The sequence below is a fragment of the Crocuta crocuta genome, unplaced genomic scaffold (assembly GCF_008692635.1).
Source record: "Crocuta crocuta isolate KB4526 unplaced genomic scaffold, BGI_CrCroc_1.0 scaffold197, whole genome shotgun sequence".
Classification (NCBI taxonomy): Eukaryota; Metazoa; Chordata; class Mammalia; order Carnivora; family Hyaenidae; genus Crocuta; species Crocuta crocuta.
In genome coordinates this window covers 671,752-687,985 of record NW_027532002.1, presented here as the reverse complement: position 1 = coordinate 687,985, position 16,234 = coordinate 671,752, and the positions used below count along the sequence as shown (strand labels likewise).

Sequence of the window (16,234 nt, the reverse complement as noted above, 5' to 3'; positions counted from 1 at the left end):
GTAGATACACAGAAACAGAGATCGATGTGAGGGACCACAGGGTACAAATGCATGTAAAACACAGGCTGACTGACCACGGGGAGCATATAATACACTTCAAAAGACACGGGTACATTAAAAAAAATTAAGTAACATTAGGTGCAGACTATATTAACTGAATAAAAGCTACAGGCAAAGAAAGTGATACAAGAAATGAGAAGGATAGAAGAATAATTGCATTATAACACGCTCAGAAAAGGTTTGAATACAAAGGAGGCTCTGGGTAGTGTTAGCAAAGCCAGGATTTAAAGGAATTAAGGGCTGAATGGAAGGTTGGAGAAATTCAAGCAGGCTTACCTCTTAGAAAGACACTGCAGGAAATGAACAACGTACAAGCATGTGCAGGAACACACTTCGAAAGGGGCAGCTTCTAGATAGCAATACGGTACTTGAAAATTGCACACATCAACTTTGAACCCTGGATAATACGAAGATACCTTGCACCCTGGATAATATGAAGGGAAATCATGGAGGAAACATCGAGTCAAATTAAAGACTCTGACTCAAGTCTTATGATCACTCAAGAATCATCCATGACTTACTTTTTTTAAGTATACTTAAAAAAGTATACTTTTTTCTTACTTACTTTTTTACTTACTTTTTTAAGTATACTTGCGGTATACTCTCCTCAAACAAAACCTTTCGCAAAAGCATGCAAAAATCAAATAGGCCAATACAAGCTGCTATTGCAGGAGGAAGCGTGGAGAGCCTGCAAGCACACTGCACACACCCCTCACCCCTGAAGCAACTGGGAAGGATTCGAGAAGGATCCTTGAGAAGGATCCAATGAAGGTTAAAAACCATGCAGGGCGCCTGGATGGCTCAGTTGGCTAAGCGTCAAACTTAGGCTGAGGTCATGATCTCACAGCTTGTGAGTTCAAGCCCCACATCGGGCTCACTGCTATCAGCTCAANTTTTTTAAGTATACTTGCGGTATACTCTCCTCAAACAAAACCTTTCGCAAAAGCATGCAAAAATCAAACAGGCCAATACAAGCTGCTATTGCAGGAGGAAGCGTGGAGAGCCTGCAAGCACACTGCACACACCCCTCACCCCTGAAGCAACTGGGAAGGATTCGAGAAGGATCCTTGAGAAGGATCCAATGAAGGTTAAAAACCATGCAGGGCGCCTGGATGGCTCAGTTGGCTAAGCGTCCAACTTAGGCTGAGGTCATGATCTCACAGCTTGTGAGTTCGAGCCCCACATCGGGCTCACTGCTATCAGCGCAAGCCTGCTTAGGATCCTCTCTCTCTCTCTCTCTCTCTCTGTCTCTCTGCCCTTCCCCTACTCTTGCCTGCTCGCTCACTATCTCTCTCTCAAAAATAAACATTAAAAAAAATATATGCATTCTCCCCATCATTGTTTCTGGGCCTAAACCTGATGCATAACAGCCTTCCTGAGGGCTTGTCCGGTGCACAGATATTAGAGTTAACCCAGATCTTTTGCTTGCCCACATGGCTTAGGCTTGCTTTTCCTCTATCTCCTTGTATGGACAGGATGGAGTCTGTACACTTGAGGCCGTGAACAACACGTCTAACCCATCCTTCTCCTACATGAAATAACTTCCAAAAGTTGGTAACGCCCATCAGACCACCTTTCCGCAGGTTTACATCTGCGCAGTTTCACCAACCACTTGCTTGTACCCTGCAGACACATGGGGGCTTAAACAGAGGAATAATGTATCCATCAGGTGAAGAGGAACCGGTGGCCTGCTAGCAGGGCACACTGGGGACAGAGCTGGTGTTACTTAGAAGTCATACTTCAGGGGGCACCTGGGTGGCTTAGTTGGTTAAGCATCCGACTTTCGCTTAGGTCATGATCTCGCGGTTCCTGGGTTCGAGCCCCGTGTCGGGCTCTGTGCTGACTGCCAGCTCAGAGCCTAGAGCGTGTTTCAGTCTGTGACTCCCTCTCTCTCTGACCCTCCCCTGCTCATGCTGTCTCTCTCTCTCTCTCCTAGAAATAAAAAAATTAAAAAAATATATTTATAGAAGTCATACTTCAAGCCAAGAGAGAACATGGAATCTAGACAAAGAGTATCAGTAGTGAACACACAGACTAGAGGGCTCAGCACTGAGGCTGGGACAGATTTAGAAAGGAGGGGAAAGACGTGGGATCATGAAGGAAACTGACCAAGACCAATCAGACAAGGAGAGAGAATCTCAGGATTGTGACCTAACGAAGACAACAGGGAGTTTCAAGATCAGAATGAGCAGCGTTGCCAAGTGTAACCAAGCAAGGTGGAGTGAGGACCACTCGATTCAGCAAAGCAGAAGCCTCTGCAGCCGTCAGAGAGCAGCTCTGGGGACAGGAAAGTTGTTACTCATTCTCAGATAAAGGAGATACCGACACGACACAGGCAGTGGCCTATACCGACAACATTTAAGTCAACTTGGAATGGAAAGCCACAGACTGAATTACACACTAGCAAGAGAGTTACTAGGTCAAGAGAAGGGTCTTCCAAGGCAGGAACAGACAAGCCTATTGGTGAAAGAGAAGAAAAGAACAACTGAAGAGAACACCGATGGCGCAAACCTCAGGTAAGGCGAAAGGATGGGTTAGGACACAGGTGCCACCAGAGAGTCGGGGGTTGGGACAGACTGATGCCCTGGGACAAGGGCAGAACCAGCCCTTCCCTCCTCGGCTGGCAGTGGGGGTGGGGCGGGAAGAGGACGGCAGGAGACAAGGGCATCACAGGATCCTGGGGGCACGCAGACACATAAGCAGAGGGCCGGTCAGGCGCAGGCAGAAGTGGTGGCCTTCTGACCTTGGAAAGGAAGGAGTGTGGGGGCAGGGCAGACAGGAGAAATTGGAGGCCTGAGGAACACGTGCAGGAACAGAACAGCAGGAATGCTGGTGGGTGGCCAAGAAACGAAAGAAAATATCACAGTGAAGAGCTAGGGAGACAGTGAATATTCCACAACACAAACTGGCTGCATGTCCAGTTAGCATTCTTCCTCATCACTAGGTGATGCCTCCCACCTACCCTTTGGCTGTCTCTTGTTCCTAAACATTAAGAAAACATTAGATAGGGGCGCCTGGGTGGTTCAGGCGGTTAAGTGTCCGACTTGGGCTCAGGTCCTAACCTCATGGTTTGTGAGTTTGAGCCCCACGTCCGGCTCTCTGCTGTCACCATGGAAACTGTTTGGGATCCTCTGTATCACTCTCTCTGCACCTCCCCCCAAAAAATAAACATTAAACACATTTTTTAATNGCTCACACTGTCTCTCTCTCTCTCCTAGAAATAAATAAAACATTAAAAAAAAATAAAAAATAAAAAATAAAAATAAAAATAAAAACATTAGGCAGTGAAAGGAGAAAGCCAGGGAACTGTTCTTGATGAAGGGCAGGTAAAAAGGAAAATCAGCGCATCTCATTTTCTAATCTAATGGGAACTTGTGTAAACTAGCAGCAACAAGGGCTGCCATTATGGAGTAATTACTCTGAGCCAGGCAATGTCCTACATTCTTTTTCACACATTCTCTTTAATCTTCACAACAATCAAGAAAGTGCAAAATTATTATGTCAGCTTTACAAAACTAAGATACTGAGGCTCAAAGATGGCAACTGACCCTCTCACAAATATGGGGGCTCTGGGACCCCCCATCCAGGTTTCAACATCCTGGAGACTGTACTGCATCCCTTAGGCCACATTAACTCTCAGCAAATACCTCTCGTCAGAGTGTTGAGGGTTCTATACCCTTGACTGAGAAATAAGCTGTTCAGAAAATAGTAAGTAAACCAGGACAGGAGGTGGGAGCATTTTAGGTTCAGTGTGTCCAGAGAACCACCCCCTGGAGGCTTCAAGTGGCTCCTGAGGGTAAAACTCAGCAACTGGCCATAAAGGCCAAAGCAGAAGCCGCCAACGAGATAGTTTACAACTCCTCTGACAGCTTCCTATGGTACAGCAAACTCCTCTTGTAAAAAGCCTGTAGGGGCTTTTCCCACTGAGTAGAAGCGCAGAATTGTTTCTTCACAATTTAGAGAGAAGGGGCACCTGGGTGGCTTAGTCGGTTAAGCATCCGACTTTCGCTTAGGTCATGATCTTGTGATTCGTGGGTTCNAAAAAAAAAAAACAATTTAGAGAGAAGACAAACCAGTCGACTCCGTGCAGACATCCCCTTGAACCAAACAGGCATTGCTAGAGCAAAGCTGAGCAGAAATGAGCTCCTTCTCCCAGTTATTCCTTAATTAAATATCTATTGATTAAGGATGGGCTGTTCTCCAGGCACTAGAAAAACTGTACTCAAAGATGAAGCAACTTACAGGCTCATGATGGTTTCTCATGAGCCCCTGGATCAGGAGGTGTGGGAGCCCCTGCATCAAACTCACTTAGTGCTCCTCACAGAGCAGAGAAAGGGCCTCACCCCTGGCAGACAGAATCAAAATCCTTGCAGCTGGGCTGGAATGTGCATTTTTCAAAAGCTCCCTGGGTGATCCTCGGGCACATTCAAGTTTGAGTCGGACCGCAAGTTCAAGTTGACAGACAGTGAGAACACAGTGGGATAAGTGGAAGGAAACTCAAGGTTTTAGGAGAACATGGGACAGCAAAGCCCAACCCAACTCCCAGAAATAATCTTTGAGTGAAATAGTAGCTACCCAGGGTAAAAAGGAGCAAAGAGCTTTCTGAACAAAGGTAATGTGCCACAGGAGACAGGCAGGTTATACGTCCCTTACGGAACAAGGTGGAAGATCAGAAAAAAAGCACCAATCATTGCTCAAGTCTTCGCTGCATGTGCAAATATATTTCCAATTCTTGTGCTAGCTTCTGACTCCGTCAAGAAACAACACCTGAAGCGAGCACATCCATGAGTCTCTCATTCCAACTTCAGCAGCTGCAGGGCAATAAAGGGTTAGGTTTCTAATCCGTTGTGTGGGTCTCCACATGGCAATACCTCAAGGCCCATGATTTAGCCAACTATTTAAAAGTTCAGTCTTCAGAGTAAGACCTGGGTTTGTGTCCCGGTCTCAAAGATTGGCAAATCACTTAACTTCTGTGAACTTCATACCAGCATTTGTAAAACCAGAATCGCCACCAAGAATGAGACAAGGAAACAACAGGTGCATCCTGATACAATGGCCCAAAAAGGACACAACATCATCTCTCTGGCATTTCACCTGGTAATGCAAAACGTGGGAAGAAAACATCAGAGAGACCCAAACTGAAGAATATTCCACAAAGCTGTCCTGTACTCACTCTATGAAACTGTCAAGGTCACAAAAGACAAAGAATGACTAAGGAAACATTCCAGGTCAATGGAGGCCATAGGGAGAGGACAATAAATGTAATACAGGAGCCAGGAGAGATATCAGCCTGTGGGAAAAACATGTGTAAGGGACCTTATTGGGACAGCTGATGAATTCTGACTATGGACTATGGACTTGGAATTAGATGATAGTTTTGAACTACTGTTTAATTTCCTGGCTTTTAAAGAGACTGCGGTCATGTAAGAGAACGATTTTGTTCCTACACTGAGTATTTAGGGGTAAAGGGGGATGGTGCCTCTAAATCACTCTCAAACAGTTCAGAACAAAGCTATATATTAAAAAGAGAGAAAAATGGAGAAAACAGTAAAGCATATGAAGCAAAATGTTAATACTTAAAGAATCTAGATAAAAGGTAGAAGTTCTCTGTACTATTCTTGCCATTTCTCTGTTTGAAAGCTGTACTGAAATAACGTTACTGCTAAAAACTTTCAAGCCATGAAATAAGGAAAGACTGAGGAACCGTCAAAGGCTGGAGGAGACTGAGGAACCATGATGACTATATGACAATGCGGTTGGCATTCCTGGATTAGATCTTGGCATAGAAAAAGGACATCAGTGGAAAAACTGCTGACATCCAACTAAAGTTTGTAGTTTTTTTTTTTTTTACCAGTAATGTGCCGCCGTTAATGTCTTCATTTTGGGAAATGTACCAGTTATATTAAGATGTTAGCAGTAGGGAAAACTGAGTGAAGGGGAGAGGGAAACTCTCAATATAAGCTTCGCAATTTTTCTCTAACTCTAAAATTGTTCCAAAATAAAAAGGTAATTTTGGGGCGCCTGGGTGGCTTAGTCGGTTAAGCGTCTGACTTTCGCTTAGGTCATGATCTCGTGGTTCGTGGGTTCGAGCCCCGCGTCGGGCTCTGTGCTGACTGCCAGCTCAGAGCTTGGAGTCTGTTTCAGTCTGTGACTCCCTCTCTCTCTGACCCTCCCCTGCTCACGCTGTCTCTCTCTCTCTCCTGGAAATAAATAAAACATTAAAAAAAAATTAAAAAAAAAATAAAAAGGTAATTTAAAAAAATAAGTATTAAGACACACACACACAGGGGCACCTGGGTGGCTCAGTCGGTTAAGCGTCCAACTTCAGCTCAGGTCATGATCTCATGGTTCGTGGATTCAAGCCCCGCATCGGGCTCTGTGCTGAGGAATAGCTCAGAGCCTGGAGCCTGTTTCAGTCTGTGACTCCCTCTCTCTCTGACCCTCCCCTGCTCACGCTGTCTCTCTCTCTCTCCTGGAAATAAATAAAACATTAAAAAAAAAAAAAAAGACACACACACAGCAAAGGCCATCCCCAGAGGCAAGAACAGGACACTGACTCCACAAACCCCTAAGAATGTAGATGAGGAGCTACTGTCTGACAGCAGGGGTTCCTGCCACCCGGGTCCAGGCAGAATCAAAAGGAAATAATTTAATAACCCCCTGACTTGGAATCTCTTGAGATAGAAGCCACAAGAACATTGAAACACGTGCCCCAGACTTGGTACTTCTCAAACTTAACTATCAGAGGAGTCCCCTGGGGATCTAGCTAAAATGCAGATTCTGGGTCAGGAGGTCTGGGTTAGGGCCTGAGAGTTTGCATTTCCACTGAGCTCTCAGGTGAAGCCCAAGCAACCGTCCTCAGCCACACATACGGAGAAGGCAAAGAAACAAAACCGACTGGGCCTGCCTGGGGTCATGTCGCCAGAGCATCACACCAGCCCAGGACTGCCATGTGGGTGTAAGAGGTCAACTCTGCTATGGAGCCGCTGGTTCCCTTGGCTGTACTTAGTCTGCACCACATAGTCCCAAGCATATTTTAAAATTCAACTCATATCCTCTCTCGAACAGCACATGAAAAAGGACAAATATCTGTTACCCGACACAAATGTATATAAAACTACAGCATGGGCTTTCCTACCTACATGGGTTACTTCTAGAGCCTCACAAAAACTATCTCATAAAGCGATTAAAATGACAATGATGGGCTGGACCAAAGACACCATTTTTGGCAATAATCCAAAAATTTTACCCTTTCTCACATTCACACTCAAGCTCCACTAAATCTGATTTGACCTTTATAATTTATTTTAATAAATAAAATATATATTTTATTACATTTATATTCTTTTGGATCTGCACAATGCCATACAACTCTTACAATATTCTTCAACCATATAATAAAATATGACTAGGAGAAAAAAAGTATTTAGATCATAACCATAGAACAGTATTGAGAACAGAAATAAAAAATGGAGTTGCCACGGTAGCCTAACTGGGAAAATCTTAAGAGCCATCTAGAATTCTATATTATTCGCTTTATGAAACCCTAAGTGTACTTAAGTCTCCATCTTTTTTTCCCTTTAATTATTTGCTCTAGATGACATAAGTAACCTTCCTGAGATACCCTGTAATCAAATCAAATCAAACCAAAACTACACCGTAAGACTGTTGAGATCCAAGCAAAAGGAGGCCTTTAAAGGTAAGGCCATATAAAAACTCTTCTAGACATTTTTTTCATTCATTAAATATGTATTGAGTATTTATTACATGCCAGACAATACCCTAGACACACAGTGCATTTGACACTAATCATAAAATTACAATTAGCTGGGAGGCAAGTCTGAGCCCCTCCATATTACTTTCATTATTAACCTGTTACTATAATGTACTTGTTGGCTGCTTCTGCAAAAATCAAAGGGGAAAGTGTATCAAAAAATTATGTTTTGTGTTGCCTAGGATAAAACAGTCTGCACATGCTCCTGAGCGCCTGCCAGGCAGGGCCGGGACAGCCTCCACTGTGCCAACTGCCCGGAGCCCAGGCCACTGGGCCCTCCCGCCTCTCACCCAGCTTCAGACACAAACCCTGTATTGACACAATCCAAGGAGATGTTGAACGAGTATAAAAACCCCATCCATCGTCACTATATGTGGTACAGAAAGCAAACTACACTGTAACTATTATTGCACAGATATTTCAACACAGCCAGAGAGAGAAAGGGGGACAAAAGAGCTATCTAAAATCTGTGAAAATTCCAAGACAGAAAGAAGACTGAAGAGAACCCCCAAACTGTGCCAGCATGACTGACCTGATCGATTTCCATGAGCTTGGGGTAGGCGCCCGGCCATTCTATGGCCACCTTGACGATGTCCGCAGGGGGCGGCATGGTAATCCCAGGGAGTCCAAAGCCTGTAGAACCGGGATCCTACAGCGCAGACGGCCGCACGTGTCTACACCTAATGAGGAATGACAAAAAGAAAGAAAACTTGCTCAGTGCCGATGCAGGGTGAATTCTGCTTCATCACTTCCTGTTTTCACTGGTGGTTTAGGTATGAGAAACGGCTCTGGGTGTACAACACACAGGGCACCAACTGCACCACCGGCCGCTCCTGAGGAGAGACGACAGATGAGGGGAAGGTGCCCACACCCCAAAGTCAAAGCCACCAGGAGATGTGGTCCCCCCGGGGGATACTTTGTCCCTTACCACGGGGTTCAGCTCCCAGTGGTGCCAGGGTCTGAATGAGCTGGGCTCACTCTGTCCAGAATTGCACGTAAAGTTCTCGCGCTCAACAGCCTCCGGAAGAACAGATTGCCCAGGAAGTCATGGTCAGGAAGCAGCATTTCTTTAAAGTGTTTTCTGTGTGTCACAAATAGAGCTCTGCACTATAGCAACCAGAATATCATGAGGAAGGAGAAATGCCCCGAGGTTCACACACATGCATACACACATTCCCTCCCCAAGGCCAGTTCACACACTGCATCGTCAGGAGGGAAGAGGATTGACTGATGTGGATAGTGAGGCATTCAGAATGGACCTTGAATTCTCACTGGAATGAATAGTGTTGTTTTCACAAAGCAAGTAAGATTATCTTCTGCCGCATCTTCCAGATTAGCCTGTTTCTTTAGGATGACTTTTTTAACTTAATATTTTCGAACGGATAAGACAGTCATGTGATTCAAATCTTAAATGTGTGTTGTGAGTGTGTGTGTATTGTGTGTGTATGTGCCTATGTGTGAATGTGTGAAAATACAGTGGAGAATCTCCGTCCTCTTAAAGTTGCATATCCACCCGGACAAATAATCTACAACAGGGACTTATTAAATAATTATGAAGTCTCAAATATGCAAACACATGTAGCAAATCTATACTGGGGTATTCGTCTTCACAGTCTCTACGCTCCTTTATTCACTTGAGAATTCTACAGGCAATGTATTATGTTTGTGCCACATCACTTCAATTCAGGATCCCAACCAGTTATAGACCCTAGAATAAGAATTAAGAAAACAGGTTCTAATGTGAAAACAGACTGTTGTAAATATCAGGTAACACTATTCAAAACAAAGAACACCCAATCCTGGGGGTCAAGAGAATAGATAATGAAAAGTAAAATGCATTTTGAGCTCCCTCCTCCCTACCTCTACACAAAATAGTCTAGAATTACACTAGAAAGGTCATCTAACCACCCAGGAATCAAAAGCCAAGGGTGCTTTTCTTTCCCTTTCACTGGTATTTATTTCTCAAAGACTGCTGAGACAAAACCTGTTGAACAGGTGAGAATCCAATGATGTGGCTCTCCCTGAGTCTCTGTGGAGAATAAGATAGCAGCAGTGTACAAAGGAGCCATTGAGAGAGCCAAAAGGCTTGAGGAATCCTCTGGGAATTCACTTGACAAGTGCGATTAGACTTCATCAGTGTTGCCCGCACTAACAAACAGCACAGACGGGGTTTCCGTGGGATAGAGTCAGGTGCACAGTTTCAGAATGAATAATCCAGTCCACATCCTTATCCTCAGAAGTCCACATTTTATCCTCTTGAATTTATATTTCTGTGAGAGAACAGTTAATTTTATCTAATCAGAGACACCAGCAGTAAAGTGGAGTCTAATGTTGTCAAAATGGCCCAGTAAATATAAGGTTCATAAATTTCGGTAAACAGCCTAATATAATCTTATGCAAACTAAAATTTAAGACCCACTAAAGGGAAGTCTGTGCAGCTGGCTAGACTCTCCAGCCATTCTGCCTTGTAAGGTAACTCTGAAGTCCCTGGAGGCAACTAGGAAATGGGTGGAGAATTCTGCAATGTCCTTGCTTGTGTGCAATTGATTCACTTGATTCCATTTTTAATATGAAAATTCTACAACCTTAATATGCATGTCAAATGGCTTTGCTAATAGTTGAGTGAATTTAATGAGACAGAGGAGTTAGTTGCTTTTTATTTGAGAGTGAGTTACTAAAGTCCCTGCGTCAGTTACATGTGACTCCATAACCCTTGTACAAGTTGCAATTTTCTTTATCATTCTGCTGAAGGTCTCCTTCTTAGCCTTAGGTTATGTTTCCAAGACAACAGAGAGATCGCTCTTGATTCCCATCTAGAAATCTGTCTGTCTCTACACATTGGTCGATGTCCAAAGTTCTATGTATCTCTGTGTTTGAAGCTCACCTCACTGTAGTCTCTTAAAGATCTGTTATGCTACCACATGTTTTTCCAGTCAGCTTGATTAGGTCTTGGGAAGCATAAAGTTTCCAAATACCTGATCCTTTTTTTTTTTTTTTTTTAATTTCCCAAATAGTTTTAGCTTTTGGCCCCTGCAATGGCTTTAAACCCTTTTATCCTATTTCTAATCTTTCTGTTACACCAGCAAATCCTATTAAGGGAGGGAGGGGGGAATTAAGCCTATGTGGACATTCCTATAGGAGCTGTGTAACGGAAAAACCAACACACTTGTCCTGGTGAACTGTGTGCCCCCACGACTGCACTGAAAGAGGCCGACAGATGGGCCAGTAGAAGCCAAAAGGCAGATCAATGGGAAAGAAACACCAAACAGCTGGATAAATGATTAGCTTCAACTCTTCTGTCCCTTCCTTCCTCCCTAGGAAAGTCGTCCTCTGCCCCACTGGCCATCACTAACTACTGGTGACAAATATAGGTTTATACTGATTATGGGAATAGTTGAGAGGGAGCACCAGTCCCATATTTAAATGCTGAGTGCTCCCTTGCAGAAAAAGAAACAGACAACCTTTTCCCTTAGCATTCAGGTTAGATAAAGAGGGAAAAGGCCTACAGGCACCTGAGTGGCTCAGTCAGTTAATCATCTGACTCTTGATTTGGGCTCAGGTCATGATCTCAGGGTTCAAGGGATCCAGCACCACATCAGGCTCTGAGAGAGAAGGAAACAGAAAATCCCAAGCAGGCTCTGTGGTATCAGCACAGATTCTTGGGATTCATGAGATACTCTGTCTCCCTCTCTCTCTGTTCCCCTCCTGCTCTCACACACATGCGTGCGCATACACACTCTCTACTTCACACTCTCAAGATAAACAAACATTAGAGAGAGAGACAGAGACAGAGACAGAGACAGAGTGAGAGGTGCCTAGGTGGCTCAGTAGGTAAAACATCCAATATCTTGATTTCAGCCAAGGTCATGATCTCATGGTTCGAGACCCACGTCGGGCACTGCACTAACATTTCAGAGCCTGCCTGGGATTGCCTTTCTCGCTGACCCTCCTCACCTCTCAAAATAAATAAATAAAATTCAAAAAAAAAGATTAATAAGAGAGAGAGAAAGAGCCTCTGAAAGTGGCACCCCTCTGAAAGTAATCTTTCATTCACTTTCTCCATCTGGAGAAAAAGGGAAAAAAAATCCTTCCTCAGCTCTCTTAGGTTCAATGGTTGGGGAGTACAAATGAAACTAACAAAAGCAAGAGCAACAGAAGGGAACAAAGGAGTTTACTCACGCAAGGTATATACACGCAGGAGAACTCAGTGATAAGTAACTCATAGGGTTGGTTAGAGCTTGAAGCTAATATAACATCTTACACGGCGTGACAAAGTGTGGACAAGAGGTTAGACAAAGGCAAAGGGGCTTGGGCTCCTGAGGGATATAAGGGGTGGAATGGTGACTTGGAAATGTATGGTTAAAAAACGAGTTGTTCAATGGGTTTCTTACACAGTCTCAGATCCTTCCAGGTGGTTATTAAGAATTGTGTCTGGAGTAGGTCTCTTCCAGGTTAGGAAGAGAAAGATATGGTTACAAATAGAAATTTCCTTTATAGATATAAATTTCCCTTACAAAAGAAAAAATTATGCCCTGCTTTTAAGTGGAAAGGAGAATGGCAGAGTTCCTCCTGTGCTGCTGTATCTTAATTGATTTCAGCTCAAAACAATCCTTACTGCAAAGTGGCATCTTCTGATGTCCTTCAATTACTCAGGCTTCTTGAGCCCTCTACTTTGTACCTTGGAGGATGCTATCTTGCACGGTGCACTGCGCCTCAGGAAGGTCGACTCCTTCTCCTCTTCTCAGTACAACATCCTTCTTAGTCCAAACAGAATGATACATCCCAACACCCTTTCCATCTAGGCCCAAGAATACAGTAGGGGGCAGGTGCCGACCGCTTCACCTTACCCAGGATGCTATGATCATCCAGGCTTGCTGAACTCTGTCTTTGTTTCCCTTCTCAAATATGTATTAAAGAAGGCCAGACATTCCCCTTTCCAGGTCACAAAGATGAGCACTGACTGCCAAGGAGACCATGAGAACAGGTCTGGATAGACCTCCTCTGTGCCAGAGGGTCTGGATAGATCGCTACAAGGTGGGAGTGCCGTTTCAGAGTCTCCTACTCCATCAGGGAATTAATGTTCCTTCTGACAACAGCAGGGGCCAAGGAGGAAGTTGTGTGGCTTCAGGAATGGGGGAGCACTGTGCAAGACATAACCATACAGAAGAAAGCGAGTAAGGGAGAGAACTGAATCAAATACAGAAGCCTACTCTTCCATTTTATGTATATGGCCCTGACAAAAGCCTCCTAAGGTAATCTGAGTAATAACTCAGTCCTTTTACTTGCCAGGTGGCGAAACGTGCTATTAGCTACCCATTTACAATATGTTGCAAACTTGCAGAGAAAAGTATTTGCTCTCACAGCATCTGGGCATGTCATCGTGGAGGCCACAGGACAGCGGGTAGAAAGGAGCAGGGGCAGGAGCAGAGAGCAGGCACTGGACTGGGCGCCGGAAGCACACACTTGTTCCCTTACTCTTCATCCTCCCCCTAGTGATAGTTGGCACTCCTTGCAGGAAACAAATGAAGATACTAAATCTTACTGAGTTAGAGTAACTTCCCCCCAATATTTACATATTCCCAAGGTGACAGAGACCCCTCAAACATGACTGTGGACTACTGTGCTCCCCGAAAATTCATATGAACAAGTCCTAACCCCCAGTACTGAAGACTATGACTGTATTTGGAGACAGGGCCTTTAAAGAGGTAATTAAGTTATAATGAGGTCATTAGAATGGGCCCTAATCCTATCTGACTGGTGTCCTGATCAGGAGAGGAAATCTGGACCCAGACAGGTGCAGAGGGACAACCATTTGAGGACACAGTAAGTGCACGGCCATCTACGGCCAAGGAGTGAGGCTTCAGAAGGAGCCAAGCTGCACACACCTTGATCTCAGATTTCCAGCCCCAAGAACTAGGAGACAATACGTGTCTGTTGTTTAAACCATCCGGGCTGCAGTGGTCTGTTATGACAGCCCTAGCAAACTAATGTAACACTGAACACAGAAAGCATAAAGAAGAAGCTGATGATTTGATACAAAGATGCTTAAAATCTTTGCCATTCCCAAAAGCACCATAAAAAGTTAAAAACAAATAATAAACAATCGAGAAAATATTGCAACAGCTGTGACCTAACCTGGTATAAATATCCTTAATAATGATCTCTTATAAATTTTTTAATGTACAAAGTAATCCAGGCAAGAGGAAATGTATGCTCAATACAGTAATAAAAGAAACAGCAATAACAGTAATAAGAGAAATGCAAATTAAAGTAGCAAAACATACCTTCTTTGTCTATCCTATTGGTAGGAAATAAATGTTTATTGATTGGTGAGAATGTGAGCAAAGTAACACTCTCATAGACTGATACAATCAAGAAGAAAAGTAAAAGCCTTTTAGAAATAAATAAAGTTAATTTATTTTTAATCCATATAGTGTAGAGTAATAAATTTGGCCATGAGAAGGTCTTTTCTCCTGAAACCACTAACGCAGTGTTCCTTAACCACAGCGTTATTGACATTACGATCAGATAATTCTTTGCTGTGGGGCTCATCCTGGGCCCTGCCAAGGTTTAGCAACAGCCTTGACCTCTACCCCATAAATGCCAGTTCACAGAATCAAATGATCACTTATAAATTGGAGACAATGAAAATGTCTCCAGACATTGCCAGATGTCCCCTGGGGGACCAAAATCATCCCTGATTGAAAAGCAGGGCACTGATTCTAATCTTGCTTTTATTTATTTATTTATTTATTTATTTAATATATAGTTTTTGTCAAGTTGGTTTCCATATAACACCCAGTGCCCATCCCCACAAGTGCCCTCCTCCATGCCCATCACCTCCCCTTCCCTCCTCCCCACCCCCATCAGCCCTCAGTTTGTTCTCAGTATTCAAGAGTCTCTCATGGTTTGCCTCTAATCTTGCTTTAAAAAAAAAAAAAAAACCTTATTATATAGACCAACTTTACTAAGTAGGCAGTAATAGTCATAAATTTAATATTTTAACTGCAAAAACAGAGAGATGAGATGTAGAACAAGGACCACCTGGAGAAATTTTTAAAAACTGAAATTTTAAAGTTGCTAAAATCAACAGGAAAGAGAGCTTACATAAAAACCTGAAAACCTTGATATCACTGGACAATTTTGTAACCCTTTACTCTAGCACCTTCTCCCTCACATACAGCTCTAGTGAACTCTTGTAGCTTTGGTTTTTGTCCGTCTAGTGAGCTTTTCCATCTCTTCTCATCAGGTAGCCGGTCCTGTCCCACAACCAAGAGTGGGCATGTGTGGCGCCAATGGCCATGCCCATCTCCCTGGCAAGAGTGATTGATCGGTCTAAAGGACAGACACATGATGTAAGCAAATCAATTTCTGGGGACTGCTCTATGAGGCCTGGAAGGAAAGAGTTCTCTCTTTCTGTGGAGGGTTGTTAGGCAACCATCTTCCATCCATGTGGGGATGGGCCGTCTAGAATAGGAAGGAATGTGGTAAGAAGAAGCAAAGACAAACAGAGAAGAGAGTCAGGAGAGATGAAAAGAGAACAAGAGTCCTAACTATGTTGAGTTTCTGGCTCCTAACACTTTTACTTCCATTCTTTGAGCTCTCCTAAAATTCTTCTTAGGTATATGAACCCATAAACTCCCTGTTACAATAAGTGAGTTTGAATTAGGTTTCCATCACTTGTAATTGAAAAACTCCTAACTAATTCATCAACCCGACCATATCTGTCTACTGCCCTCAGTTATAATCTTGCCAGTCCCTTGAGAGACAACTGGCCCACAAAACACACACTGAGTTACACAATCTGACCCTGGAGCCAAATGGGAATGACCCTTTATTCCCCAGTCCTAGAGCCCAGATATCTGCATGTCCACATTTCCGATGGGACCCTTGGTGCCTAGAAGCTACGTTTCCTCTCCTCAACTGCTACCAGGAGTCATGCAGACATTTCAGGATTTAGCCTTAGCCTGGCATTTCCCACACAACACTACTTCCTTCAGATATTAAGTAATGTAATAAGAAAGAAAGAAAGAAAGAAAGAAAGAAAGAAAGAAAGAAAGAAAGAAAGAAAGAAAGAAAGAAAGAAAGAAAAGAAAGAGAAATGGAAAAATTAAACCTCTTGTAAAACACTGAATGAAATAACAGCTAATTATGGAACCTACTAGTTCATGTATCATACACTTTTCTTAACAACTTTATGAAATAGGTGCCATTGCTAAACCATTTTACAGACTAGGAAAGACTAAGATGCACAGACATTGAGTAACTTGCCCAAGGTCTCACATCAAAATATGGAGCCCAGCCAGAACTCAATCCACATCTGTCTGATTCCACAGTCAATGTTTTTAATCACTATAACACATTTTTAAGAAGGTTCCTTTACTATAGGACTTCTTGGGC

The 16,234-nt window shown here is 43.4% G+C and overlaps 1 protein-coding gene across 1 annotated transcript in view; it reads right to left on the bottom strand.

The window, feature by feature from the left end:
• The window catches only part of ELMO1 (engulfment and cell motility 1), a 484,527-nt gene that overhangs the window by 430,729 nt on the left and 37,564 nt on the right, over positions 1–16,234 (bottom strand). Inside the window, exon 2 of the mRNA XM_077775357.1 lies at positions 8,367–8,514. Within this exon, the coding sequence (XP_077631483.1) occupies positions 8,367–8,444 (78 nt within the window). The 5' untranslated portion in view covers positions 8,445–8,514. The remainder of the gene's footprint in view (positions 1–8,366; positions 8,515–16,234) is intronic.